Source organism: Sander lucioperca, chromosome 9 (genome assembly GCF_008315115.2).
Source record: "Sander lucioperca isolate FBNREF2018 chromosome 9, SLUC_FBN_1.2, whole genome shotgun sequence".
NCBI classification, from domain to species: domain Eukaryota; kingdom Metazoa; phylum Chordata; class Actinopteri; order Perciformes; family Percidae; genus Sander; species Sander lucioperca.
This window is the reverse complement of record NC_050181.1, coordinates 29,438,089-29,464,780: the sequence shown is the minus strand read 5'-3', so window position 1 is coordinate 29,464,780 and position 26,692 is coordinate 29,438,089. Positions and strand designations below refer to the sequence as shown.

General features: G+C 39.2%; 4 protein-coding genes and 1 pseudogene across 5 annotated transcripts; all 5 read right to left on the bottom strand.

Annotated features, from left to right (window-relative positions):
• Window positions 1–408: 408 nt before the first annotated feature.
• LOC116042272 lies at window positions 409–2,315 on the bottom strand (annotated as a pseudogene).
• Window positions 2,316–8,549: 6,234 nt separating this feature from the next.
• LOC116042268 lies at window positions 8,550–10,385 on the bottom strand. Its single transcript, XM_031288391.2, has 5 exons — window positions 10,321–10,385; window positions 9,485–10,189; window positions 9,247–9,372; window positions 9,121–9,164; window positions 8,550–8,982 (listed from the first exon to the last, which is right to left on the bottom strand). Exons 1-5 carry the CDS (start codon window positions 10,373–10,375, stop codon window positions 8,863–8,865), a joined length of 1,050 nt encoding a protein of 349 aa, XP_031144251.1. The 5' UTR covers window positions 10,376–10,385; the 3' UTR covers window positions 8,550–8,862.
• Window positions 10,386–12,161: 1,776 nt separating this feature from the next.
• LOC116042264 lies at window positions 12,162–14,262 on the bottom strand. 2 transcript variants are annotated; one of them, XM_031288385.2, is made up of 5 exons: window positions 14,093–14,262; window positions 13,230–13,937; window positions 12,753–12,878; window positions 12,633–12,682; window positions 12,162–12,497 (listed from the first exon to the last, which is right to left on the bottom strand). In XM_031288385.2, the coding sequence occupies exons 1-5, from the start codon at window positions 14,145–14,147 to the stop codon at window positions 12,378–12,380; spliced, it is 1,059 nt and encodes a 352-aa protein (XP_031144245.1). In that variant the 5' UTR covers window positions 14,148–14,262; the 3' UTR covers window positions 12,162–12,377. The 2 variants fall into 2 exon arrangements, with proteins under 2 accessions (XP_031144245.1, XP_031144246.1); XM_031288386.2 differs by having other exon boundaries at window positions 12,633–12,676.
• Window positions 14,263–17,348: 3,086 nt separating this feature from the next.
• On the bottom strand, window positions 17,349–19,700 carry LOC116042269. Its single transcript, XM_031288392.2, has 5 exons — window positions 19,305–19,700; window positions 18,452–19,147; window positions 18,136–18,261; window positions 18,008–18,051; window positions 17,349–17,893 (listed from the first exon to the last, which is right to left on the bottom strand). Exons 1-5 carry the CDS (start codon window positions 19,357–19,359, stop codon window positions 17,774–17,776), a joined length of 1,041 nt encoding a protein of 346 aa, XP_031144252.1. The 5' UTR covers window positions 19,360–19,700; the 3' UTR covers window positions 17,349–17,773.
• A 3,208-nt stretch (window positions 19,701–22,908) lies between these two features.
• On the bottom strand, window positions 22,909–25,668 carry LOC116042385 (immunoglobulin kappa light chain-like). The gene is made up of 5 exons (XM_036005609.1): window positions 25,562–25,668; window positions 24,710–25,423; window positions 24,193–24,321; window positions 24,072–24,106; window positions 22,909–23,964 (listed from the first exon to the last, which is right to left on the bottom strand). Exons 1-5 carry the CDS (start codon window positions 25,653–25,655, stop codon window positions 23,845–23,847), a joined length of 1,092 nt encoding a protein of 363 aa, XP_035861502.1. The 5' UTR covers window positions 25,656–25,668; the 3' UTR covers window positions 22,909–23,844.
• Between the last annotated feature and the right edge of the window lie 1,024 nt (window positions 25,669–26,692).

The window sequence follows — 26,692 nt, the reverse complement described above, 5'->3', positions numbered from 1 at the left end:
GTGATGGTGTGTCTACCATGTGTGTATGGTGACTTTAAATGGGTTTACTGTGCATCGTGTTTGTTCATTTCTGTGATTAGAAAGTCATCAATGCAGACACTGACCAAACAATACTTGATGCATAAACGTCTGTTGTCTACTAGACAGAACTCATTTAAACCCAAAACCGTGACATTGTAAACTAGTGGAGCCTCAGGTATTTAGGTCAACCACATTCTCTGACACACATGGTGCCAACAGCCACTCATGTATGAAGAAACTGTTGGATGAACCATGCACAAACGTACTGTTTCAATCTCATAGTGCTCCAACTTTTAATTGTGTATTTGATCATTAACGCCATATTTCACATAAACACACACATCCTTTGGTTAAAATAAATGAGGATAAGCAAAAGTAAAAAATAAATGAGACATGCAAGTGACTTTTATTGCATCCATTCATCTGAGCTTCTAAATATGCTGGTTAAGTCATAAAAAACATGTCTTCATAAGTACTTAAAATATATTTTGACATGCAGGGTTTATTTGGCACACAGACAACAAAGAGTATTCTAAATATGCACATAAGTTGAGAATAGAGCGATTTAATTTTGTCTGCAGACCACAAAGAAGCTATTAAAGCAAATTTATTTCAAACCTGGATATACATCTTTATTACACCTCCAGAGAGGCACTAAGAAATCCTGTCTTACTCCAAAGTATAAATGTAATAAGTTCAGTTCTACTGCTTTACGCTGTAGTACACACATTCACTCCAGGTGGGATCCCTCTGTCCTCTTGATCTGTTAAACAGGTCGGCACTTAAAGCAGCATAATAAAGGTTTTCAGAGTGTTGGTAACCCTGGTAACAAAATATATATATCGTACGATCATTATTTTGTCCTTGACAGAAAATAAAACAATATCCAGGAAACGATGCATTGTGCAATAAAAATGTGTCTTGATGGTAGTTTAGCAGTTCATTTATAGTTTTTTAATCACCTTTGCTTTCGCTGTGGGGGGAGCTGGACATCTGGCTTGAGACTCTGGTTGTAAAACAGGAAAAACGTTTTTTTCATTCAAAAGCCAAATCGTGAATACAAACTGTGAAATTCAAACTACCAGTTACCTTTAGATCGGCGGCCGTTTCCTTTGTTCATCATGCACACTGTGAAGGCCAGTAAAACACTCAGGATGGTGGTGAATGTTGAATGTTGAAGTTCCACTCAAGAAATACACCAAGACAGGAGAGTACATCTCATCTGTAGAGAGACGGACATCAGAGACGGATCTTTCAGCAGGTTTTTATGTAGAGTTAGATCAGAAAGAATGAGTAGTCACCAGATGCGACAACTTTAGCTGAAAGTTCCTTACCCTCTAAGTGCAGCTGGGTCCCGTTTCCAAACAGAATGTGTCCACATGAGGCAACAGCACAGTAGTAGGTCCCAGCATGAGAAAGATTCAGACTCTTCATCGGCAGCTTGTAGACACAGGTGTGTGTTTGTGTGTTGGGTTTCCTCTCACACTGATCATTCCTGTCTCCATGGGTGTAAATGAGTCCTGGCTGAGATTCCTCCGAGTTCTTGAACCAGTAAACACTGTGTTCTCCATCACAGGTCCCAGTGTGTACTGTACAGTTCAGAGTCACAGAGCCTCCTGGCTGGATGCTCTCAGATGATGACTGATGGACCGTAGCTGGTATCTTCAAATCTGAACCCTTTACATTTACAAAAATGCTCTCTGAAAAGTCTAATGTGTATAGAAAATTAATGCAGTAGTAAGTAGCTGAGTCTGAAGGGCGTAAATCTTTGATCGTCAAGTGATTTTTTCCATTTTCCATATCCAGTGTGAAGCGTGGATTGTTCTTGAATTCATTGTGAAAAGTCACATTTACATTATATTTAAAGAAAGTAGAGATGAGCTTTGCTTTCTGTCCTAGAATTTGCTTAAACCAGTAAAGCCTTGCAGCAACATCACCTTCATAGAAACATTGTAAAGTCAACTTGTCCCCAGTTTTAACTGATAAAAATCGTGTCTCTTGACGAACAGTTGGGGAGGATTTCAGACCTGTCGTCTGAGCTAAAGTGAAATGAGAGAAGAGCAAATGTAGAGTTAATGTAATGTGACGGAAAGAAACTTCACACAGTCTAACATAAAATAAAGTTACAACTTACCCATTTTTCCCAAGAACAAATATGTGAGAAAGAGAGCAAACACTGGAGATGTCATTGTGTTGAAGTTGCTGTGTTGAATGACAGAATAGCGTTGGTTTCTCCACTCTTTAGAGACAAGAATGTGTTTGATTGGCTAAACCTGAAGTGACACTGTATAGGAAACATGGTCACATGCTTACAGACACCTATAGTGGCAAGTTTGGTTTCAGTGATTCTGAGAAAAGGTTCACATTTTGAGAAATATATAAAAAGTGTAACTTCCTATTGGCTTATATTTTAGGAAAGGGGAGTCTTGAGCTGCTTTTTAATGATGATTGATTCAGTTAAAAATATATGTAATGAAGCCTGTTACTCAGAACGGGAAGTTTCTTTAGAATCAGTGTGTGGCTCTTGTTATACAGGATCATTCATTCATTGTCATATGAAATTATCCGTTGAAATTTAATTATCAGAACAATAATAATAAAACAGTTGTCTTATTAATCAGCCCAATAGCCAAACAAATGTGCATTTGACTTCTGAAGGTATCTTACTGCTAGACTACTTGATTTTAGGCTGAGTACTTTTGTTTAAATAGGCTTCTCTACTGGACTGTTACTGTAGCTGATGCCTTAGGTTACCTTGACTGCTTTATTTGGGCCAATTGTCTTACCTAGGATTGTGTGAGTTAAGATTTAGCTTCACTCAGGTGTTTGAGATAGCTGTGAACCTGTTAGATTTTCTTTGAGTTTCTATTGCTCAGCCACCCCTAGCAGGGGCTGTCTTTGGGTCATTAGCAGGTGTGTGGTCAGCACAGATGAGATGGGTACTAATCCAGTTCCAACAGACACATGTAATGTAATGTACATCCACCTCAGGCCAACATCAATTTTAGCCTCCTCAAGAGCTCCAGGACGCAGGCTACCAGCGGCAGTTGTTTAGACGCCAATAAGTGACTGTGAGCCGGCTACAGGCTACAGGCACTGGAGTTTAGCCAGAAAACGTTAGTCATGCGGTGATCATAGTTAAGTTCAGGCACCAAAACGACTCGTTAAGAATATTTTCCATTAAATATTTAAGTGCATAAATAAGTGTTTTGGCAAGGCTGGCCGAGTGGCATTATATCCATGGTGGTATTCTCTGCTTCATTCACAAATCACAGCCTGGTTATAAGTAAAAAAATAAATTGCACCGACATACATAACTTACATGTGGCACTTTGTAGTTTGGCATATTTATGCACTTCTATGTGATTTTTGCTGTTATGAGTTTGTACCTTCATGTTTGAATGCCCTTTTTGGAGGTGGCTTTGGATAAATGTGTCAGCTAAATGAAATGTTATGGTAAAAAATATATATTGGCCAATGTTGTATAATACATCTGCGATGCTAACATACACCCATTTCTAATGGATGAAGCCTTGGCCTGGAGTAGAGGTCGTCAGGTGGTCCCCAACCTTCTCTGGGTGTTTTGACCCTTAACCACAACACCCTCCAGTTGGCAGGTCAGCAGTGACTGGCCAGGTCACTTCCCCTCTCTTCCGAGCTTCCAGCTTGTGTCCTCTCTCTTGTGCCAGAGCCAACAGGAGGCTCTCTCTGACACTTCTCCCAGCCTACGAGCAGCTGCTTTCCTCAAGCGGCCTCTCAGTCCATCCTTTGTCAATAGATTCCACGCAGATTGAGCTGGGAACCCTCAACATTTGACTTCCACCGTCATCAGCCATGTTGTCCACCTGTCCCGGTAGTCTTGGACAAGTTGCTGATATTTGGCTTTTTTCCTCTCTGCAGCTTCCTCACAGCCCTCCTCCCATGGCACCGTCAACTCCACCAGGATGATCTTCTTTCCCTCTGGAGACCACATGATGGTGTCGGGCCTTAGAGTTGTGGACAGTACCGCCTTGGGGAAGTGGAGTTTCCTCCCGAGTTCAACCTCCATTTCCCATCCCTGGGCTTACTGCAGGAGATTCTGCCTGGCTTGGCTGTGGACAACAGGTCGTTGGCCCTCTTTCACAAGGGCGATGGTGCTCAGCACTGGTCTTGCTTTGGCTGGTTGTTTCTTCCTCCTTTCTTGCTCCAGGATATCTGTGAGCACTGCCAACACCTTCTCATGGCGCCACCTGTATCTCCCCTGTGTCAATGCGATCTTGCACCCTGACAGAATGTATGACATTGTTCCTTTCCCACCACACAACTTGTACAGTGGGTCCTCCCTCATCCCCCAACTGTTCAAATTGACTGTGGTTGGTAAGGTGTCATACACTGCTCGGAGTAGAAAGGATATATGGAAGGGCTCCAGCCACCACAGTTCAGTCCATGTGATTGTTCTCTTGGGGAGGTTCCACCTCGTCTTGACACCTTGAGTTGCGAGCTCGATGGATTTTGCTCTTCTCCCTTCTTCCTCAAGGTTTCGGACTTCATCCTGGATCCTGGTTCTCTTCTCCCTTGACCACTGCTGGAAATGTGCTGTTCCTAGACCCTGTCTTCCAGTGCAAGGGTTTCCGATGATGTCTTTGGTCCTGAGAGAACATTCTGCCTGGTTAGTTGCCGTGTTGGCGGCCCACATACAGCCAGATCTTGTTCTGACACCTGCTTCCCTGGTGAGTTGGTCTTGAGAGTCCCTATATGTCGGGGACAGTCTGCATTTGGCGACTTTAAACTCCTCCATCACTGATGACAGGGGAAGCTGGAGCTGGCCCGACCTTATGTAGAGCCCCAAGGATGTAAAGCTCGGGGGTATTCCCAACCATCTTCTAAGGTGCTTGTTGAACTTCCTCTCTATTTCTTCAACAGTTGATAGGAGCACCTCATATACGGTGAGAAGCCACATGAGTCTTGGGAGCAGGCCATGTTGGTAGATCCAGCACTTGTATTTCCTAGGCAGGCCAGACTTGTCAATCTTCTTCAGCCATTCTTCAACTTGTTTTCCGGTGATGGAGATGCTGTTTTTGTCTGACAGGGAATCATCATACCACTTTCCAAGGCATCTAATTAGGTTCCCCTGGATGTTCAGGATCACTTCCCCTTGAACAAGTAGCTTGAACCTTCCAGTTGTTTTGCCCTTTTGGATCACCAGGCTCCTTGATTTCTTGGGCTTGAAGACCATCTTTGCCCAAGTGGCCATGCGATCAAGTTCTGCCAGGACCAATCTTGCCTGCCCGTGAGTTGGTGTTATCGCGGTAAGGTCATCCACGAATGCTCTGATTGCTAGGTGTTGCCCTCCTGCTGCGGTCTTTGGCTCTCTTGACTTTGTACTCGCTGCAGAGATGATCAAGTTCATTCCCATCAGGGACGTCCTTAGGCCTATTTTAGGGGGGCTGAAGCTACCCCAAAATGTTCCTAAGCCCCCCCAAATAATAATAAGAAAAACAATAATTTGATTTTTTTTTTTTTTTTACAGTGCACTCTGTAGCACTCACTACGTGGAAACAATCTTCCTTCACCATTCACTGTTGATGTCGTCGTGCACTGCAGTCTGTTTTATTTTTATTTCACGAACTGTCAACTGGTCGAAATGGCAGTGTTTTAGAGAGAGGCTTATGAGCGGCCGCTTGCACGGTAACGTATGTGGACAAGCAAGGTGAAGAGAGAGAGAGCGCCAGGCAGCATTAAAACACAGCAGTAAATCATAGAAATAAAATGTTGTTTTCACCGATTTATCACTCGAAATGCAACTGTAGCAAGTATCTCACTATCATCAACGTTATCCAAATTCATAATTAGAAACAACAAATAATATATCCAGCTACAAAAAAGCCGGAAAGCCGAAAGTTAGACAGAAGTACAAAGAGTCCATGGCTATGAAGATGATACACCGTCTTGTCTCTTCTCATTGGTTTAAAGAATGCTGCAGACCGGTGTGTTGCAAGTAGCTGCAAGATTTATCTCGTATCGTCGCAAATCTTTGGTCTGGACTTGCTACCGCACACACAGTGAGTGATACAGAGTGAAATTGTAAGTTGTTGTTAATGACTTTTACTTGCTTCACTTCAGCTACATTTACTTGAGGTAAAGATAAAGGAATATTTTAGTTGGCTATAGAAAACAATAGTCTAGCTAGTGTAAACGAGTGAAATACAAGAAATAGCTCGCCTAGTAAGGTATCCGAAGCTCTCTGTTCTTTACCATTAATATAGCCTGCTTTCTCTATAGTATTAAAACAATATCAGTCCCTAAATATCATAGTGTCACTGTTAATGCTATTGTACCAGTATAACCTTCAATTCATTGAACAAATGGATAGTGGAAGATATTTAGAGAGAGAGAGAGAGAGAGACCAAGGCATAGTCTAAACTAAATTATTTCATGATATTTATTATATAAGCTTGATTCTGACCAACTTAACTTTCTGCATTCCTTTGCTGTAATAAATTAAACAAGTATGTATTTGTTGCCTAAATGTAGACTAGGCTATATATGAGCATGCATACAGACATACATACTAGAACTTTGATTCATCTCGCCATCAGGTTATTCAATTCAGACATACTTTAAATCCTTGTCAACCATATTGCAACGAGCTAGTTCAGCGTATCATGCCTGACTGTAGTAGTGTGTTTTTCTTTAGGAGTGGGAAGGGCAGACAGCATGTTGCCTGTTTCGTCATTTGGGCTGACTTGTTGAGTGCAGCGGCACTGACATTATATTTCCCACAATTTAATGTTTATTTTTTTTAAAAATGAAATAGGATTAGTCCAACAAATCGTTCGGTTTGTAATGCGCACCTAACCGAAAGCCTCATACCGAACGGTTCAATATGAATACGTGTATCGTTACACCCCTAGTAATTAAATAGTCTTATTTTGACCTGCAACTTATCTAATAGAGAGAGGAATTAGGCATGGCATTACTTTACCACACATTTACACGGGCAGATAGATAGCGGTTAAGTCTTAGCCTAAAGAAGAACTCAGCAAGAGCACAGTCTGGCCTAAGTAAATCCCCCCCCTGCAGCTTTTATGTATCTAAAGGCTAACATTAGAGTGTGTAAGTAAGATTTTGCAAGGGAAAGTTTTGCATAGCCTCGGGCCTAAGCCCCCTCTGTCTTTCAATCCTAGTGACGTCCCTGATTCCCATGATGAACAAGATGGGAGAGATTGTGCATCCTGTCACTATCCCCTTCTCAACTGGCTACCACTTGATATATTGTGCATCCCTAAATACAACCACTTGAAACATCACTAAAATGCCAGGTGCTTGACCACTTAAACATTCACAGCTGGAGCCTTAAACTATGAAAGGCTAAGACTTAGGGCCCTATTTGGACGCAGGTGCGTTTAGGGCATATACAAACACATTACCTAATGTAACCCAAAGATATGACTCCAGCAAAACGATGGTTTAATGCTTTGTTAGACAAACCCTACTTGCTGCCTTCCTGCATGTGTTGCTACCTGATGTGATGTTATACGCTAATGTTGAGTGTTGTGCAGCAGTTAAGGCACACATGAAAAACGCATCATTCAGAGGCCACAGCAGATTTATGGTCAAGGTGAACTATGGGATCATACATGAGCAGTTTGTTTTTTATCAGTAATATGTTTACAGTCTTGAGTCTATAGACAGAACCTGCAGCCCTACAGCTATCCTTAGATTATTCATACTTAGTTTCTGTTTCAAGGCAGTGAAGTAGTCTACAGTCCAATTTAAAGATTATTTTTTGGGCATTTTAGGCCTTTATTTGACAGGACAGATGAAGACATGAAAGGGGAGAGAGAGGGGGAATGACATGCAGCAAAGGGCCGCAGGTCGGAGTCGAACCCTGCACCGCTGCATCGAGGACTAAACTTCCAATTTGTGCGCTCGCTCTACCAACTGAGCTATCTGGGCGCACTACAGTCCAATTTAAATATATACGTTTTATGTCTTTATTGTGTTTCTGCACTCATCCTAACAACATTTACAATATCAAATCCTATTGCAGGTTGGTGCTGTGTGGTATTGCGTACCTTTTTATTGCTTTCCTTCTGTCTGTGTGGTACGACACCATATATGTTGGGACTGGTGATGGTGTGTCTACCATGTGTGTACGGTGACTTTAAATGGGTTTACTGTGCATGTTTTTATCGTGTTTGTTCATTTCTGTGATTAGAAAGTCATCAATGCAGACACTGACCAAACAATACTTGATGCATAAACGTCTGTTGTCTACTAGACAGAACTCATTTAAACCCAAAACCGTGACATTGTAAACTAGTGGAGCCTCAGGTCTTTAGGTCAACCACATTCTCTGACACACATGGTGCCAACAGCCACTCATGTATGAAGAAACTGTTGGATGAACCATGCACAAACGTACTGTTTCAATCTCATAGTGCTCCAACTTTTAATTGTGTATTTGATCATTAACGCCATATTTCACATAAACACACACATCCTTTGGTTAAAATAAATGAGGATAAGCAAAAGTAAAAAATAAATGAGACATGCAAGTGACTTTTATTGCATCCATTCATCTGAGCTTCTAAATATGCTGGTTAAGTCATAAAAAACATGTCTTCATAAGTACTTAAAATATATTTTGACATGCAGGGTTTATTTGGCACACAGACAACAGAGTATTCTAAATATGCACATAAGTTGAGAATAGAGCGATTTAATTTTGTCTGCAGACCACAAAGAAGCTATAAAAGCAAATTTATTTCAAACCTGGATATACATCTTTATTACACCTCCAGAGAGGCACTAAGAAATCCTGTCTTACTCCAAAGTATAAATGTAATAAGTTCAGTTCTACTGCTTTACGCTGTAGTACACACATTCACTCCAGGTGGGATCCCTCTGTCCTCTTGATCTGTTGGACAGGTCGGCACTTAAAGCAGCATAATAAAGGTTTTCAGAGTGTTGGTAACCCTGGTAACAAAATATATATCGTACGATCATTATTTTGTCCTTGACAGAAAATAAAACAATATCCAGGAAACGATGCATTGTGCAATAAAAATGTGTCTTGATGGTAGTTTAGCAGTTCATTTATAGTTTTTTAATCACCTTTGCTTTCGCTGTGGGGGGAGCTGGACATCTGGTTTGAGACTCTGGTTGTGAAACAGAAAAAATACATCTTTATTCAAAAGCCAAATTGTGAATACAAACTGTGAAATTCAAACTACCAGTTACCTTTAGATCGGCGGCTGTTTCCCTTGTTCATCATGCACACTGTGAAGGCCAGTAAAACACTCAGGATGGTGGTGAATGTCGAAGTTCCACTCAGGAAATACACCAAGACAGGAGGGTCCACATCATCTGTAGAGAGACAGACATCAGAGACGGATCTTTCAGCAGGTTTTTATGTAGAGTTAGATCAGAAAGAATGAGTAGTCACCAGATGCGACAACTTTAGCTGAAGGTTCCTTACTTTCTAACTCCAGCTTGGTCCCGTCTCCAAACAGAATGTGTCCACATGAGGCAACAGCACAGTAGTAGGTCCCAGCATGAGAAAGATTCAGACTCTTCATCGGCAGCTTGTAGACACAGGTGTGTGTTTGTGTGTTGGGTTTCCTCTCACACTGATCATTCCTGTCTCCATGGGTGTAAATTAGTCCTGGCTGAGATTCTTCCGAGTTCTTGAACCAGTAAACACTGTGTTCTCCATCACAGGTCCCAGTGTGTACTGTACAGTTCAGAGTCACAGAGCCTCCTGGCTGGATGCTCTCAGATGCTGACTGATGGACCGTAGCTGGGACCTTCATACCTGAACCTTCTACATTGACTACGGTTCCCTCCGCAAATTCAAAGATATATGTATAGCTACTTGCGCAGTAGTAAGTAGCCGAGTCTGAAACACGCACATCTGTGATCTTTAGGTGATTTTTACCATTTTCCATATCCAGTGTGAAGCGTGAATTGTTCTTGAATTCATCATGAAAAATACCATTTATATTATATTTATGATATGTAGAGATGAGCTTTGGTTTCTGTCCCAGAGTTTGTTTATACCAGTAAAGCATTACAGCAACATCACCTTCATAGAAGCATTGTAAAGTCAACTCCTCCCCAGTTTTAACTGATAGAAATCTTGTCTCTTGACGAACAGTTGAGGATTTTAGATCTGTCGTCTGAGCTAAAGTGAAATGAGGGAAAAAGCAAATGTTGAGTTAATGTAATGTGACATACGTCAGTGTTACTAAATACAATTACTAAACATCCCACAGTATAACAGATAAAATTTGGAGTTTCAAAAATGCAACTTACCCATTATCCCCAAGAACAAACACGTGAGAAAGAGAGCAAACACTGGAGATGTCATTGTGTTGAAGTTGCTGTGTTGATTGACAGAATATCCTTGGTTTCTCCACTCTTTAGAGAGAAGAATGCATTTGATTGGCTAAACCTGAAGTGACACTGTATAGGAAACATGGTCACATGCTCACAGCCACCTATGGTGGCAAGTTTGGTTTCCGAGAAAAGGTTCACATTTTTGAAAAATCAGCAGGTCTTTTTCAGTAAACTGGAAAACCGCTCTGTTGCATCATTCATTCATTCATTATCATATGTAATCATCGGCTGAAATTCCACCTCCAGAATAACAATTATATTTCAATTATTTTACTGATCAACCAAATATATTGGCCAACCAATATGTCGTTCATCCCTAAGTACAACCACTTCAAATGTTACTAAAAAGCCAGCAAAACATCATTGGAAAAACCGAGTCACTTGGCAGCTCAAACTTCCACAGCTGGAGCCTTAAAAAGACTTTGGAGGCTAGAAGTTATTACATATGGCTCCGACAAAACAATGGTTTAATGCTTTGCTAGACAAACACTAATGCTGCCTTCCTGCATGTGTTGCTACCTGCTGTGATCTTATACACTACCGTTGAGTGTTGTGCAGCAGTTAAGGCAGAAATGTGAAAAACGCATCATTCAGAGGCCCCATCATTCCATTATGTTCATCCAGTTTTCTGTATCTGTTTAAAGGTGTTGAAGTAGTCTACATTCAATTTAAATATATATTTGTATCTTATAGTTACAGCAGTTCAAAACGTTTCAAAATCCCCTATAAATAGATTCAGTCACTTTGTATCTATTGTTGTCAGTAATATTTCAACTAAACAGTATTCTGATTAGCACTATTAGTGTTAGTAGTTGCAGTATTGTTAAATGTCACCGGATAAAGACTCTAGTGTTTTGTAATTTGTACTGGGAGTGGTCGTTGCATTAAGGAGCATCTATGTGAGAATACAGCCACTCTTACATCCTGCTGATAACCACAAAGGCCGCTGCACTGAGAGAGCTACAATACAAAAAACTCTCCCCTTTTTGTGCCGAGTGTCCCCCATAAAACTAAGAGAAATGATAATGGTATTAACAGGTCCCTCATTTTTAGATGGTATAAACCGTATTAACATTTATTTTGTAAGTTAGCTAAAGTATGCCATGAAACTTGGCCATTACCATGTAAATATGCATTACACCCAAAGATGGTTAGTTAAAGCAAGACACGTCACTCTGTAGCATTTCAATGTTTAACCTGTGGTTGGATTAGAAATTTGGCAAGTGTGTATGCATTTATTTTTTGTTAAACACGTTTGTTTTTACAGACATGCATAATTATAATGTTGCAACCTTGCCTGAACCTTAATAAATTAGGGTTAAATGGTCTGCAGTTAAGGTCCTTCAGTTTTCCCCTGTACAAGTGGATCAATGGCCCAACACAGTGGCCAGATATTGATGGACATCTGGACATAAAGCTATTATATCAGAAATGTGGGTTTTCTTTAAACCAAATTGTCAAAAATAAGTAACTTGGATGGTTCTTAACAACGCTCTTCACAAGTAAAATAAATGATCAGTTCACTACTTTCATTGAATTTGGGTTTTTTGTTCAATTTTATAGCATTTGAAGAAAAAAAAACGACAAAAGAACGTTGACAAAAGTGACAAAAATGTCGTAAAAAGATTCAAAAAGGTGGGGGGAAAAACCAAAAGGGCAAAAAATGAAGCATGCAAGTGACTTTTATGGCATCCATTTGAGCTTCTAAATATACTGTTTAAGTCATAAAAAACATTTATTCATAAGTACTTAAAATATGATTTGAGAAACATGGTTTATTTGACACACAGACAACAAAGAGTATCCTAAATATGCACATAAGTAAAGAATAGAGCAATTTAATTTAGTCTGCAGACCACAAAGCTATAAGAGCAAATTTATTTCAAACCTGGATATACATCTTTATTACACCTCCAGAGAGGCACTAAGAAAATCCTGTCTTACTCCAAAGTACAAATGTAATAAGTCCAGTTCTACTGCTTTACGCTGTAGTACACACATTCACTCCAGGTGGGATCCCTCTGTCCTCTTGATCTGTTGGACAGGTCGGCACTTAAAGCAGCATAATAAAGGTTTTCAGCGTGTTGGTAACCCTGGTAACAAAATATGTATCAGACGATCATTATTTTGTCTTTGACAGAAATTAAAACATGCAAAAAATTATGCATTGTGCAATAAAAATGTGTTTTAACGGTAGTTTAGCAGTTCATTTATAGTTTTTTAATCACCTTTGCTTTCGCTGTGGGTGGAGCTGGACATCCGGCTTGAGACTCTGGTTGTGTAACAGAAAAAGTCTCTTATTTAAAAGCCAAATTCTGTGATTACAAGTCATACAAACTAGCAGTTACCTTTAGATCGGCGGCTGTTTCCCTTGTTCATCATGCACACTGTGAGAGCCAGTAAAACACTAAGGATGGTGGTGAATGTCGAAGTTCCACTCAAGAAATACACCAAGACAGGAGAGTCCTCCTCATCTTTAGAGAGACGGACATCAGAAACAGATCTTTCAGCAGGTTTTCTGTTCTAATCCTAAATGTATTTAGAAAGTCCTCATGAGTACGCATGGTAAAAAACATGTATCGTGATTTTCTTTTTTTTTTTTTTTTTGTGACGATTTTTAAAATTCATTATTTTTCCTAGAATCAAGTTTTTCTACCAATGATTGATCTTATTATTTTCTATTCATATGGTACCGCCAACGGCGACTACATCATATCCGGTTCCAGCAAAACAGAAAGAATTGAATCGGGACAAAGGCACATCGTCCCAGCCCTACTAATGAGTACCTATGAGAAGCAACAACCTCGGCTAGAAAAGTTACTTACTTTCAAACTCCAGCTTGGTCCCATTTCCAAACAGAATGCGTCCACATGAGGCAACAGCACAGTAGTAAGTCCCAGCATGAGAAAGATTCAGACTCTTCATCGGCAGCTTGTAGACACAGGTGTGTGTTTGTGTGTTGGGTTTCCTCTCACACTGATCATTCCTGTCTCCATGGGTGTAAATGTGTCCTGGCTGAGATTCTTCCGAGTTCTTGAACCAGTAAACACTGTGTTCTCCATCACAGGTCCCAGTGTGTACTGTACAGTTCAGAGTCACAGAGCCTCCTGGCTGGATGCTCTCAGATGCTGACTGATGGACCGTAGCTGGGACGTTCAAACCTGAACCTTCTACATTGACTAAAATGCTCGCCGAAATTTCTAACGTGTATAGATAGCAACTCATGCAGTAGTAATTAGCCGAGTCTGAAAAGCGCACGTCTGTGATTGTCAGGTGATTTTGACCATTTTCAGTACTCAGTGTTAAACGTGAATTGTTCTTGAATTCATTGTAAAAATGAACTTTTTTGTCATACATATAGAAAGTAGAGATGAGCCTATGTTTCTGTCCCAGAGTTTGCTTATACCAGTAAAGCCTTGCAGCAACAGCACCTTCGAAGAAACATTGCAAAGTCAAGTTTTCCCCAGCTTTGACTGATACGAAATGTCTCTCTTGGCGGACAGATGAGGACAATTTCAGATCAGTCGCCTGAGCTGAAATGAAAAAAAAACAAAAAAAACAAATGCATATTTAATTTAATGTGACAGAATTCAGCTTAATCAGGGGATTAGAAAATATTGGAAACATTTGTATAAGCAGTGATCATACTCTTAAAGATACAAGTTTGAGTTACACAAATGCAACTTACCCATTTTAGCCAAGAACTGACATGTGAGAAAGAGAGCAAACACTGGAGATGTCATTGTGCTCAATTTGCTGTGTGAAATGAAAAGAATGTTGATTCTTTCTCCACTCTTTAGAGACGAGACTGCATTTGATTGGCTAACCTGAAGTGACTCTGTACTCCATGTCCTGTTTAGGAAACCTTGCATAACCTTGCAACTTATAGTGGCACGTTTTTTTTATTTTTTTTTTTAAAAGAAAGGTTGACATGGTATGAGAGATATATGGGGCCTAACCCTAATGAAAAAAATAACAGCTCCACATTTTGGCATTATATTTAAAAATAGTAAAAGATAAATGTTCTTCACATCCTATCAAAAAACAGCTAACAAAGACCAAGTAGTGTTTTTTTCTAATATGTTTGATGTTATGAGCAACGTGCACTGTACAGCGGTGGCAGCAGGAAAAAAAAAAACAGGTCAATCTACTTGAATAACTAAAGTTGGACAAGTTTAACTTTTAATTAGCAGGTATTTCATTTTATAGGGTCCATATAATCATATACATATGACCTGATGAGAACAGTGCTTTACATAAGTCAAGCCAATTTTATTTTTATAACCCAATATCACAAATTTGTGTCAAGCGGCTTTAAGTGGCCTTTGGCTTAAGAGACTTTATTGTAAAAGTGCAACCACCCTGACATCCTGCTGAAAACCACAAAATGTACTGAAAGCCCTGAAAGAGATACAAAACAAAAAGTATGGGGAGGGTAAAAAGTTAACAGGTCTGAGATTAATGAATGCTTCATTTCTTTTCTACGTGTGTTCATAGTGTAGTAGTTCATAGTGACATAACATTTTAAGCGTGCCTAATGTTTGTATCTCATGAAGGCTTTGCTCTTATTAAAACCTGCATCGTCTGCGTATAGCTGCAGCAGCACGTCAGCTGCAGTCCTCTGTCAGTATCAGCCTCAGTGTTGCTGTACAATCAGATGCATCTTGATACTCAGTCAGTGTAGTCATGTGTATATTATAGGGCTGTCAATCGATTAAAAAAATTTATCTAATTAATTACATACTCTATAATTAATTAATCGAAATTAATCGCATACATAATTAACGGTGCCTGAACCGATACTTTTTAAGAAAGTAAAAAAAGAAAAGAAAAAAAAAGGGTACTAAACAACAGTTGGTGACATTAAAGAACGGCTTGTTTATTGCTAAGGCCATATGGTCAAAATTAAATGATTTAATAATAATGTATAACAATAACAATAACTTATTTCACTAGTAAATTGCTGTTGAATGACAAAAACAACCACCAGGTGGGAAAAGGACATTTACAATAACTTCAAATGCACCACGAGGCTGTAGTTTACCAGTTTCATTGAACGCACCGTCTGTGTTGTTTTTCCAACGGCTAAAACACAGTCAAACTTTACACCGTTTAGCGTTAGCTGTCAGCATTTTAACCGTTTTTAATCCAGCTACTAGCTAGCGGTAGGCTAACGTTAGCTGCTGTCGACATAGACATATATAGTCTACTCTATCTCTATATATGTCTATGGCTGTCGAGTATAGTGTTAACTAGCGTCACGTGCAGCGGTGTTTGTGTTGCCATCTGTTTCAGAGCATCAGAGAGAAGCGCAGACATATCAGTGGCACCAGATTTCGGTAGCCAGGGTTGGCAGGAAGAAGATTTTTACAAGTAAATGTTCCAATTAATGATCCAGGCAGCACATTCTCCACAGCGCTGTGGAAGAAGGTCTGGCAATGCGAGCCTCAGTGCTGCTGTACGATCAGATGCAACTTGATACACAGTCAGTGTAGTCATGTGTTTTCTAGCTTTGGGTCGGACTTGTGCACGGAAAGTGCCAATGAAGTGTGTGCTGTTACATTTAGACATTTGCATTGATTAAGGGAAAGCCAAACTATCCAGTGATGTGTGGTGTCATGGTTGTTCACTTTAACAAAACTTGGGTTAGAGATGCAATAGCTGTCTTGAGTGATGAACTAAATGGTGCTATGGTAAATGCCATCCAGTGGTTTCAGTGTTATGGAAGCAACATGAGCACACAGGGTATCTCCGTAATTCAGTGTAGATGGTATAGTGGATTGTATAATGTTTGTTCTGTTTTGAAAGAAGAAACAAGGTCTCTTTCTGTATATAAATATGTCAATCTGACATCTAACCAATTTCCTAAGTACTTATAATGCTATACTTTATCTATTAGATTTTCATTAAGAGAATGGATCAGAAAAGGAGCATCAAAGCTCCACACTCTGGTGAAATGCACACATTTTGTCTTTATGGAGTTCAAGATGAGCTTTAAATGTATAAAATGAGTTTGGAAGTTGTGAAAAGCAGACTGTAATTTGGTGAAGGTGTGGTTTGCAGTAAAACCAATGGCATATAAGATGTCAACATAAAAATTTGAATTTAATTTAAAAAATGGGTCCCCGCTTGGAGACTTTCCTATGTTCTTAAATTGATCAGTGCAGTACATACCCTACACCGTAAGTTTGTGACATGTCTGATGGAAAATGGGCTGTTATGGTTGACTGGTTGAATTAGGAAGGATGCACTCTTGTAATGTTTTGGTATCAACGTCTGATCCCTGCACCCTGCTCAGCAACATGGTCAATCTAACAAGACCTGATCAATTGTCATTGTGTTTAAAAACAAGCAAGCAGTGGAAAGATAATTCTGGTTTGAGCATGTGCCGGTGTTCCTGTGCCATTTTACTTTAATTACCAGAACAGTCAAGTTTCACGACAAGTCCACTCATTGTTGTGGCCAGTCAAGAATGATTAAGACAGAAAGATCGCTACCAGGGAGTAAACACACATGCATACAGGGCCTGAAGTTAAGTTTTTCTTTTTGGCCACCAGGCTCTGTGGCAGATGGATTTTAAAATCAACACAGATATTTTTTTTGCCTCATAAAGGTCGTAAATCAGCAAATCTCACAAACCTTGACGTTATCTCCAAATATCCACTTGGTATTAAAATGTCTTCTTCTTTAACTTTTCTTTAAATCATCCTCATCTTTTTGTTGCCTGCTTGTTTCAGGCAGCCTCTTCACCCGAGTAATGTGCTGCCACATTTTTCAGCTCAAATCCAAAGAAAATGGCGGACTTGGTTGAAATGTGAAAGAACAGTGGCAACAAAAACAACTAATGAATCACTAAACTCTCATTGCTACCCGCCAACATGGCAGGCAGATTGACAGTTTCACCCAACTATGGCAAAATTCACCCACATTTGTCATGTGATCGGATGTTAATTTCAGGCCCTGCATGCATATTATATATATTTAAAAAATCAGTGTCCCATGAATATATTAACTTTATTTGATCACTAATGAAATAGAATGGATATACGAAAGCACATACAGTACATGGTTTGGTTCAGTTGAGTTGAACATGCTTATTCTTGAAATTCCATGACTCCAGATAACATTGTTACATTCAATGGCAATGTTTTTAAATGTCTTGCTTTCTACAAGATATGTGCATCGGAACTACGTTGTGATTAATATTAGAAAAAGATCATGGTTACGCAAAACAATAAGAGAAAAAAAGGTATGTAGGGTAGGGTTAGGCAACTAATTCACTTGGTATAGGTTAGGAAACACTTTTTTATGTATAAAAAAGGCCTAGAGGTCTGTGAATAAATATGAACTCAGGTTTTATTGAAAAGGACTACTGCTTTACACCAGAGTACACACATTCACTATTGGTGTTGTTTCTTTGTCTCCTTGATCTGTTGGGCAGGTTGACACTTAAAGCAGCATAATGAAGGTTGTCCACATCTCTGAAACCCTGGTAACACAATATGTAGAAGTGGAGTAGGAAATCAAAATTAAAAACAAAAAAATAATACAAAAAAATGTGTTGCTGTGAAATAAAAAGGTTGTTTATTAAGATAAATTTCACCTCTGCATTTGCTGTGGATGGAGCTGATAATCTTGCTTGAGACTCTGGTTGTGAAACAGAGAATACAATGCTTTTTTTATTCAAGTTACATTTAGTAATTGCTTTCAGATACAAACAGTGCCAGTTACCTGTACATCGGCAAAGGTTTCTCTGGTTCATCTTGAAAAGTGAGAAAGCCAGTAAAACAACCAGGATGGTGGTGAATGTTAAAGCACCACTCAAGAAATACACATAGACAGGAGAGTCCACCTTATCTGTAGAGAGATGGACAGCAGAAACAGAGCTTTTAGCTTTTATCTTTGTATTCATACAAAGTTTAGAAAGCAACTAAAAAATAACTAGTCATCAAATGAGCTTGAAAGTTACGTTCTGTTCTCATCTTAAATAGGAAGTACGAATGAGTACCTATCAGATGCAACAACCTCGGCTAGAAAAGTTCCTTACCTTCAAACTCCAGCTTGGTCCCGTTTCCAAACAGAATGTGTCCACATGAGGCGACAGCACAGTAGTAGGTCCCAGCATGAGAAATATTCAGACTCTTCATCGGCAGCTTGTAGACACAGGTGTGTGTTTGTGTGTTGTTTTTCCACTCACACTGATCAGTCCTGCCTCCATGGGTGTAAATTAGTCCTGGCTGAGATTCCTCCGACTTCTTGAACCAGTAAACACTGTGTTCTCCATCACAGGTCCCAGTGTGTACTGTACAGTCCAGAGTCACAGAGCCTCCTGGCTGGATGCTCTCAGACACTGACTGATGGACCGTAGCTGAGACCTTCAAACCTGAACCTTTTACATTGATAAAAGTGCCCTCTGCAAAGTCCAAGACAACTGCATTGCTAGTTGCACAGTAGTAAGTAGCCGAGTCTGAGATGTTTAAATAAAAAATTGTCAAGTTTTTGGATTCAGTATCCAATGTGAAGCGTGAATTGTTCTTAAATTCATTATAAAAAGTGATTCTTAAACCATACACATAGAAGGTTGAGATGAGTCTTGGTTTGTGTCCCAGAGTTTGCTTATACCAGTAAAGCCATGCAGCTTCACCTTCACAGAAACATCGCAGAGTTACCTTGTCTCCAACATTAGCTGATACAAAACGTCTCTCTTGACGAACAGATGACAATTCCTGAACAGACATATGAGCTGAAGTGAAATGGGAGATAAAACAAATGCACAGTTAATTAAATTAAATTAAATTATTGCAGCATGATAATATTAAGATTAATATTAGCAGCATTTCCGAGAATAGCTGTTATGAACTAAAAACATAGTAACTGCAGCCACAAAAACAACAACTCACCCATTTTGCCCAAGAACAAACATGTCAGATACAAGAGAAACTTTGGAGATGTCATCGTCTTCGAATTCTTGTGTTGAATGAGAGAAATCTCAATCTTTTCTCCACTCTTAAGAGACAAGACTGCGTTTGATTGGCCAGCCTGAAGTGACACTGTACGTCCTACTTATGGAAACATGATCACATGCTCACTGTCAACTATAGTGTCAAGTTTGGTTGATGAGATTCACATGGTGTGAGGTATATAAAGAAAATAATGACTCTTTACCTTGGTATCTTATTTAACTTTGGGGGGAAATAAATTACAGGTTATACAGTTGATACACAATAATGCTTACAGTGGAGTCTAATCATGCTCAGCACTTGGCAGTGGGCTAACTGTCATGTCTAGAAGATAAGGTAATAATAAGTTGAGTATTCATAAAAATTAAGAATATCTATAGACTGAGTCGATGCATTGTCCAGAAGTAAGTTGACTATGAATATCTATCCTTATATTGTTTTGGAGAATTTTGCTGAATTTACCCAACTTTAAAATACTTTAAAGCTATAGTGCGTAGTTTCTGTTCTCCCCATGAGGAATTCTAAGTAATGACAACAAAACTGTCAGTGCGTCCACGTGAAACAAGCCTTCCGTGATCGCGTAGACAGGTAGACAAATGGCAGTTGGTTTGAATTGTGGAGATACGTGAAATCGCCAAACTTGTTTATTTCTGTTGTCATTTTTCAGCCGTAACCATAACGTTTAAAGATATAAAGTTAAACACGGTGGTCTGACCTACCTGGGGTGTCTGCTGTACTTATTTTCTGTACTCTGTTGCTTTGCTAGTGTCTTTAAAAACCAGTTCTAACATTGCGAACAGCAACCTGTCACCTCCGGTCAGACTGACTGCTACTTTGGGTGTTGTCATTTTCTTTAGTCTGTGGCCCAACAGGTAAATTAGCTCTTCATCTAACATAAGTGAAAGTGTTCAAAAGCATCAAACATGCATTTTAGATGAATAATATAAGAGTAGATCCAGTTGTTCCTCGTCCCTGTTTTCTCAGCGCCTTTAAATTGTATGTACAGGACTCAGGAGTTTTCTACCGGAAAGTTATTGCAAACAATGGTCATTTTTAAATGTCAGCACTTTTTAGTCTGATGTCTGATCTGATGTCTCAAAATGCCCTGTGCAACTATATTTTATCCATTGGTTTAGTATTCATAGCATTTAAACATGAAGTGTTCTAAGAATTTGCATCATTAGTCTTACTAGTATTGGTATTTGTATTACTGGCATTAGTGCCTTTGCTTTGTTTTAGAGGTCTTAGCCATAAATAGCATCTATGTGGGAGTGCAACCATGGCTACATCCTGCTGAAAACCACAGTAGCTGCTGCCTGACAGAGACACAAAGCTAAATCATGGGGTTGAAGGTTAAATGGTCTCAATGTAGTGAGTGACTGCTTTATTTCTTGTCTGCATTAACAGAAGGAGCAGTGTCTGAAAGAAACATTTCAGAAGCCCTCCAAATTAAATGATAAAATGCACAGTTTGAGCGTGCTTTTTAGATCGACACAGCATTTTTTTGATCTGATGCAGCTATTGGCAGGACGACAACATTAGTGTGAGCTATTACAAAACTGTTACAGTACGCTGTTAAGTCAGTCAGTTTTATGATGCTATGGTAACGTTTGGTTAGTTTTAGGCACAAATTAGGGCGTGATCATGGTTTGGGTTAAAATAAGTTATTTTTTAACATTAGGCAAATATCGTAGTTGGGGTAAAAACTACTTTGTTAAGGTTAGGGGACCTTGGTTGTCATGCTTTGTGTTTAGGTTAGGAAACAATTGTGGTCATGCTTTAGAATATGCTGAATGCTGCAATTGGAAAAAGGAAGCTGTTAGTGGTTTCTCATGTTGGAGTCCAGTGTTTTGTTAACCTATCCATCTACTTCAATGGACTCCCCAATGTCATGTTTCTTCCTCCTTTACTCATATTGTAGAGGGCTAGCGCTTTGTCACCTGAATGGAACCAAATCGTTGTTTTCGGGCACTTGCTCAAAGGCTTGATGTTGTTGTTTTTTGAGAGGAATGTTTCCAACATACATGAAATTTAAAACAGAACCAAGTCTAGGGATAAGCCCTGTCTTATCCCTAGGCAAACTCTGAAGTCACAGTATACCCACCTACCAAGACACCACTACACCACTGCCACCAGCAGAAAGAGAATTCAGTTATAAGGATTTGTGCAGAACTCATACACAAACCTTCTAAAACAGTAACTTTAAAGTCAGTTACATAGTCAAAGTGCACATGTCGTGGTCAAGCTATGTGAAAGTGTTAAAGGTTAGACTTGTACTATGAAGAAGCATAAAGATGCTGGCAGAGCAGAGTCAAAAATGCCCTCTCAGAGTACTAACAACTCTACATCCTGCTGAAACCACCAATGCTGCTGAAATGAAAGAGATGCACAGCAAAAGCATAGTGGTAAAGGTCAACAGGTCTCAGTAAGTGCTTCATCTATGTGTTCACAGTGAAAGCAGTGCATAAATTACAGTTAAACTTAAATTTACTAGGCTGATTCATATAAGGCTTTGCTCCTCTTAGGCACAGGGAGCAAGCCTAATTACTCCACCCTGTTCTTCGGCATTATTATTCCCCCAATATAGCCGCCTACACCTGATCAACTGACCTATTTTGACGGAATTTGAATACTGCAGCAAAGAGCTGCTGTAACTGTGGTCAAAGTTATAATTGCAGAATGTCTCAGACTTTTGTATTTGAAATCCTTTTGTTTGCTTCCTTAGAGAAGATTAATGTCACTTTCATCTCTGTATGTTAAGTCCAGCAACATTATAGCCTGGATTAGCATAAAGCAAGGGGAACAGCTAGTCTTTCTAACAACCCCTAAACTGCCGTATTTACGTGTTATGTCATATAAGCTAGCAAGCTAGTCACCCATACCTCCAACAGTCACCTTGGTCATATTCCACGTTGGTGCTCAAAGCTGGCAAACCCAACAAACAAGAGGATGGGTTTTAATGCTGCGCACAGTCACTACAACCTGCTATTGACAATCAAGAAATAGATACAATGTGTAAGCTAATTGGTTGTTTCCAATGAAAGAAACTGTAATATACAAGATAGAATGTGAAAATAAGCAGCTTTAAAGTCAGCTTCTTATTTTATGTTTTTTTGCATTTCACTCCTATTTTGGAAAGTTCCAAAATTCCATGTGCATTGCAGTTCTTGTCACTGGTAACTCTGTTGGCTTTAAGAGGGTGACATAGAGACACCAGTCACTTTTTTTTAAACCGTCAACACGGGGCTATTGCACCACCAAGGACATGATCCCTCACTGGCTTCCCACTTGCAAACATTTCCAGGTGTGTTCAGTGGAACCTCAGTGGAGGTAGTGCCTCCGCAGATTGAATCCCAATGTGTGCAGCATTGGTTGCTTGATTGTGATCTGTTTCAATGGTGGTTAGTGGCTTTTTTCTTGAGGGCAGAGGGAGGAAAAGTGGTGATGCCTTTAATGACTTCAAACCCACAATAAGCATCATATTACCACAGCAGTATTGCTATAGTCGTTCCTGCCCTTTCTGACATGACAGTGCTACACTTGGCGATATTTACAGTTTATTAATATTTATGTGTTTTCTTGGAAACAATGGAATATAAAACATACAAACACAACATATTTAAAAAGAAAATAAATCTTTGTACTACAATGTGAAGACATCCTACTTGAAACCACATGGAAACAAAAACTAAGCATATGTCCGACCCTTCACAAAGCATCCGTACTGTTTTTATCTCATCTTTTTATTGCAGAACACAAGGGAAGTTAGACAAAGATTCTTACATCAGTGGGTTTGTAGCAACATGTACAAAAACATGCAAAGACTAAATCATACAGTATTTCACCAGGAATGGAATTGAGAATAATATGTTGTCAGGTTCTGTGACATGTACACACTGTCAATGGTTAACGTTATGCTTTGCAAATGAAGTGGTAGGCCTACATCTCGTGTTTTTAGTAGTCCAGCAGTGAGAGACTGATACAACTGCTATAGTGAGAGTGGAAATATGGCAGCTTTGCCAGCACATAAAAACCCACATCAGACAGCTATACTGTCATTGCACAAGGTTGTTCAAGTAGTTATACTTATAGGAATTCATATTTAAAAAATGTAGACATTTCTAAAAAAGTTTGTTTCAAGAAAATCTACATCACTTCTCAATATCGTAATATCATAGCTGTAGGGCAGAAACCTTATTTCTCTATATTTCGTCATAAATTTTTTTCAATGCGATTGATCACTCTTTACGTCTGTATGTTGGTTTTTACAACTATTTAAACAATGACAAAGCAATTTTGTCTGACTTTGTCCGAGGTACATGGTTCAATAAAATGTTTCAGAATATGCCTTTTTATAATTTTCTTAAAAACAATGATTTTGGACGTTCAAGGTTTTTACCCAACGTTGACGATATGTTAACAGGTGTTGACAAAATCACAGCCTACCAAAAAACCGAGTACAAGTGAAACATGTCCAGTTCTACGGCCTTACACTGGAGTACACACATTCACTGACGGTGTTGTCTCTCTCTTTTCTTGATCTGTTGGTCCTGGGATCCCTTAACGCAGCATAATGGAGGTTGTCTACATCTTGGTAACCCTGGTAACAAAAAGATATATGAATGAATACCAATACAGTACATAAAAGAAATAAGTCGACACAACTAATTGTGTCAGAATATAGCAGTTATTTTAGATAATATTCACCTCTGCATTTGCTGTGTTGGAAGCTGTTTGACACTCTGTGAAACATAGAAAAAGCTCTTTATTTTAAAGGCATCTTCGTTGAAAACATGCGGTTTGATAAAAACAGTAAAAGTTACTGTACCTGTACATTGGCAGCTGTTTCTCTTGTTCACCTTGTACACTGAGAGAGCCAATAAAACAACCAGGATGGTGGTGAAAGCCAAAGCTGCGCTCAAGAAATACACAAGAGATTCGGGAGATTCCACCTTATCTGCAGAGAGCCAGACATCAAGAGACATTACAAATCTTTTGGTAAAGCTAGATTAAATCCGCCAATATTGGCTTATTGCAGTCAGATATATCAGCATCGGTGTATATGGCGGATGATTGGTAACAAGAAATTCCAAACTATGTTTGTCCACCAGAGAGCAATGAAAAGTTGATTTGTGTCACGCTCAGTATTTTTCCAAACAAAAGTGGATATATATCAAGATGGCTTGTTTATCTCATGTGTTATGCTTTAAAAAGTAACCATCTGCCGAATTTTTTAGATCCCCAAATATGGATATCAGTATTGGCCTCAAAAATCCCACATTAGCCTCTGTGTTTATGTTAAATTTGACACAATTACATCTCTGCTAAAATTTTACATCACTTACCCACTAATTCCAGCTTGGTCCCATTTCCAAACAGAATGTGTCCACATGTGGCAACAGCACAGTAGTAGGTCATATTATGAGAAAGACTCAGGTTCTTGATAGGCAGGTTGTAGACACAGGTGTGTGTTTGTGTGTTGGGTTTCCTCTCACACTGATCATTCCTGTCTCCATGGGTGTAAATGAGTCCTGGCTGAGATTCTTCCGACTTCTTGAACCAGTAAACACTGTGTTCTCCATCACAGGTCCCAGTGTGTACTGTACAGTTCAGAGTCACAGAGCCTCCTGGCTGGATGCTCTCAGATGCTGACTGATGGACCGTAGCTTGGATCTTCAAACCTGAACCCTTTACATCGACAGTGGTGCCCTCGGTAAATTGAAACTGGTAGGCATAGATACTTATGCAGTAGTAAGTAGCCGAGTCGGAAATGCGTAACTTCGAGATTGTCAAGTGATAGTTTCCATTTTTAGATTCCAGTGTGAATCGTGGATCATTTTTTAATTCATCAATAAATGTGCCATTTTTATCATGCTTATAGAAGGATGAGATGAGCCTTGGTTTCTCTCCCAGAGTTTGCTTATACCAGAAGAACATTGCTGCGACATCATCCTTATAGAAACACCGTAATGTCACGCTATCGCCAATATAAGCTGATATAAAACCCGTCTCTTGACGCACAGATGGGGACAATTTAAGTTGTTGAGTAGATGCCAGAGCTGAAAAGAAAAGAGACAGAGAAAGAGCACAATTAATGCAATGACAGAAGTTCAGCATTATAATTTGAAATTATATCAGTGAAGAATATATATTTGTAAGGATGCAAACACATCCAGTCCACAAAATATCCAACTTACCAATTCTCCACAAGCAAAAACAAGTCAGATGTAAAGCAAACTTCAGAGATGTCATCGTGTTGAAAATGTCTTGATGAATGTGGAGGACCTTCATCCGTTCTCTACTCTTAAAGAGAGTGCTGCGTTTGATTGGCTAACAAAGAGTGACACTGAATGTCCTATTTTGGAAACAGTGAACACATGTTCATTGCCCCCTCCATTGTCAATGTTGGTTTTCAAGTCAAGACACGTAGAGAGAGGTACTAGAACCAAAATATAATTGTTACGCTTCATGCTTAAAATCACAAACAGAAATAACTTTAAAAGTAAAGTTACTAATGCTCAGCTACAGTTCTCTTCCACAGATCACTGTCTCTCATTAACCGACATCGGCAGTAGAAAAAGCTCTACCGGTTCAAACTGGTATTTAGAGAGGGCTTTGAGAACCCAGTGCGATTAAACAGACAACGAAAGTAGATGTATTAGCAGACATTTAGTTAGATTAGTGTAGACAACTGAAAAGTTGTAAATTGAATGATTTGGAACATTTGAAGAAGTACTGGTCTCACTTATGTTGTATGAATGTCATTTGGCCTATAACATCAACCCAGATTAACATATTTTAAATGGACAGTTCCACCCAAAAACAAAAGTACATATTTTTTCCTTACTTGTACTGACATTTTTCAATCTATATTGTTTTGGTGTGAGTTGGCCATGGCGTATGGAGCCAAAATTAATGTCAAAGTCAATGCTAGTGAAAAAGCTAATTGGCTAGTAACTTTGGAAAACCACTAGCTGTCGTGGCTGGTGCACAAAATGATTAACATCAAGCCATGGTTATCAAATATTCAGGCATGGCTTCAAGCTCTGCTTCGAATTGAGTTTCCAACAATGGAAAACTCACTAGTTCACACCCTGTTCACCACACGAGTGATAAAAGTGAATGCTGAAGTTGAGTTAGAGTTTACTCAATGCAAACATTTCTAATTTTCCTGGTGAGAAATGGGTTTTACCAGATCTTTTTACATCCTATACATGTAATCTGGTGATGTCCTCACTCTTATTTGATAGAAATGATTAGTGTTAAATTAACCTTTGCCATACAGTAAAAGGTGTAAAGGTGTTTCACATTAGGCTTAGGCTTTTAGG

What these genes read in the sequence shown, in the direction of transcription:
- LOC116042264 (XM_031288385.2), bottom strand. Translation starts at nt 14,147, where the DNA reads ATGACATCTCCAGTGTTTGCTCTCTTTCTCACATGTCAGTTCTTGGCT. An exon ending in GACCAAGCTGGAGTTTGAAA is followed by an intron (nt 12,879 to 13,229) that starts GTAAGTAACTTT and finishes GTCTCTCTAAAG; the next exon opens with ATGAGGAGGACTCTCCTGTC. An exon ending in CACCCACAGCGAAAGCAAAG is followed by an intron (nt 12,498 to 12,632) that starts GTGATTAAAAAA and finishes TTTTGTTACCAG; the next exon opens with GGTTACCAACACGCTGAAAA.
- LOC116042385 (XM_036005609.1), bottom strand. Translation starts at nt 25,655, where the DNA reads ATGAAGGTCCTCCACATTCATCAAGACATTTTCAACACGATGACATCT. An exon ending in GACCAAGCTGGAATTAGTGG is followed by an intron (nt 24,322 to 24,709) that starts GTAAGTGATGTA and finishes GGCTCTCTGCAG; the next exon opens with ATAAGGTGGAATCTCCCGAA. An exon ending in AAACAGCTGCCAATGTACAG is followed by an intron (nt 24,107 to 24,192) that starts GTACAGTAACTT and finishes TATGTTTCACAG; the next exon opens with AGTGTCAAACAGCTTCCAAC.
- LOC116042269 (XM_031288392.2), bottom strand. Translation starts at nt 19,359, where the DNA reads ATGACATCTCCAAAGTTTCTCTTGTATCTGACATGTTTGTTCTTGGGC. An exon ending in TTTGTTCTTGGGCAAAATGG is followed by an intron (nt 19,148 to 19,304) that starts GTGAGTTGTTGT and finishes ATTTCACTTCAG; the next exon opens with CTCATATGTCTGTTCAGGAA. An exon ending in GACCAAGCTGGAGTTTGAAG is followed by an intron (nt 18,262 to 18,451) that starts GTAAGGAACTTT and finishes ATCTCTCTACAG; the next exon opens with ATAAGGTGGACTCTCCTGTC.
- LOC116042268 (XM_031288391.2), bottom strand. Translation starts at nt 10,375, where the DNA reads ATGACATCTCCAGTGTTTGCTCTCTTTCTCACGTGTTTGTTCTTGGGG. An exon ending in TTTGTTCTTGGGGATAATGG is followed by an intron (nt 10,190 to 10,320) that starts GTAAGTTGCATT and finishes ATTTCACTTTAG; the next exon opens with CTCAGACGACAGATCTAAAA. An exon ending in AAACAGCCGCCGATCTAAAG is followed by an intron (nt 9,165 to 9,246) that starts GTAACTGGTAGT and finishes TTTCACAACCAG; the next exon opens with AGTCTCAAACCAGATGTCCA.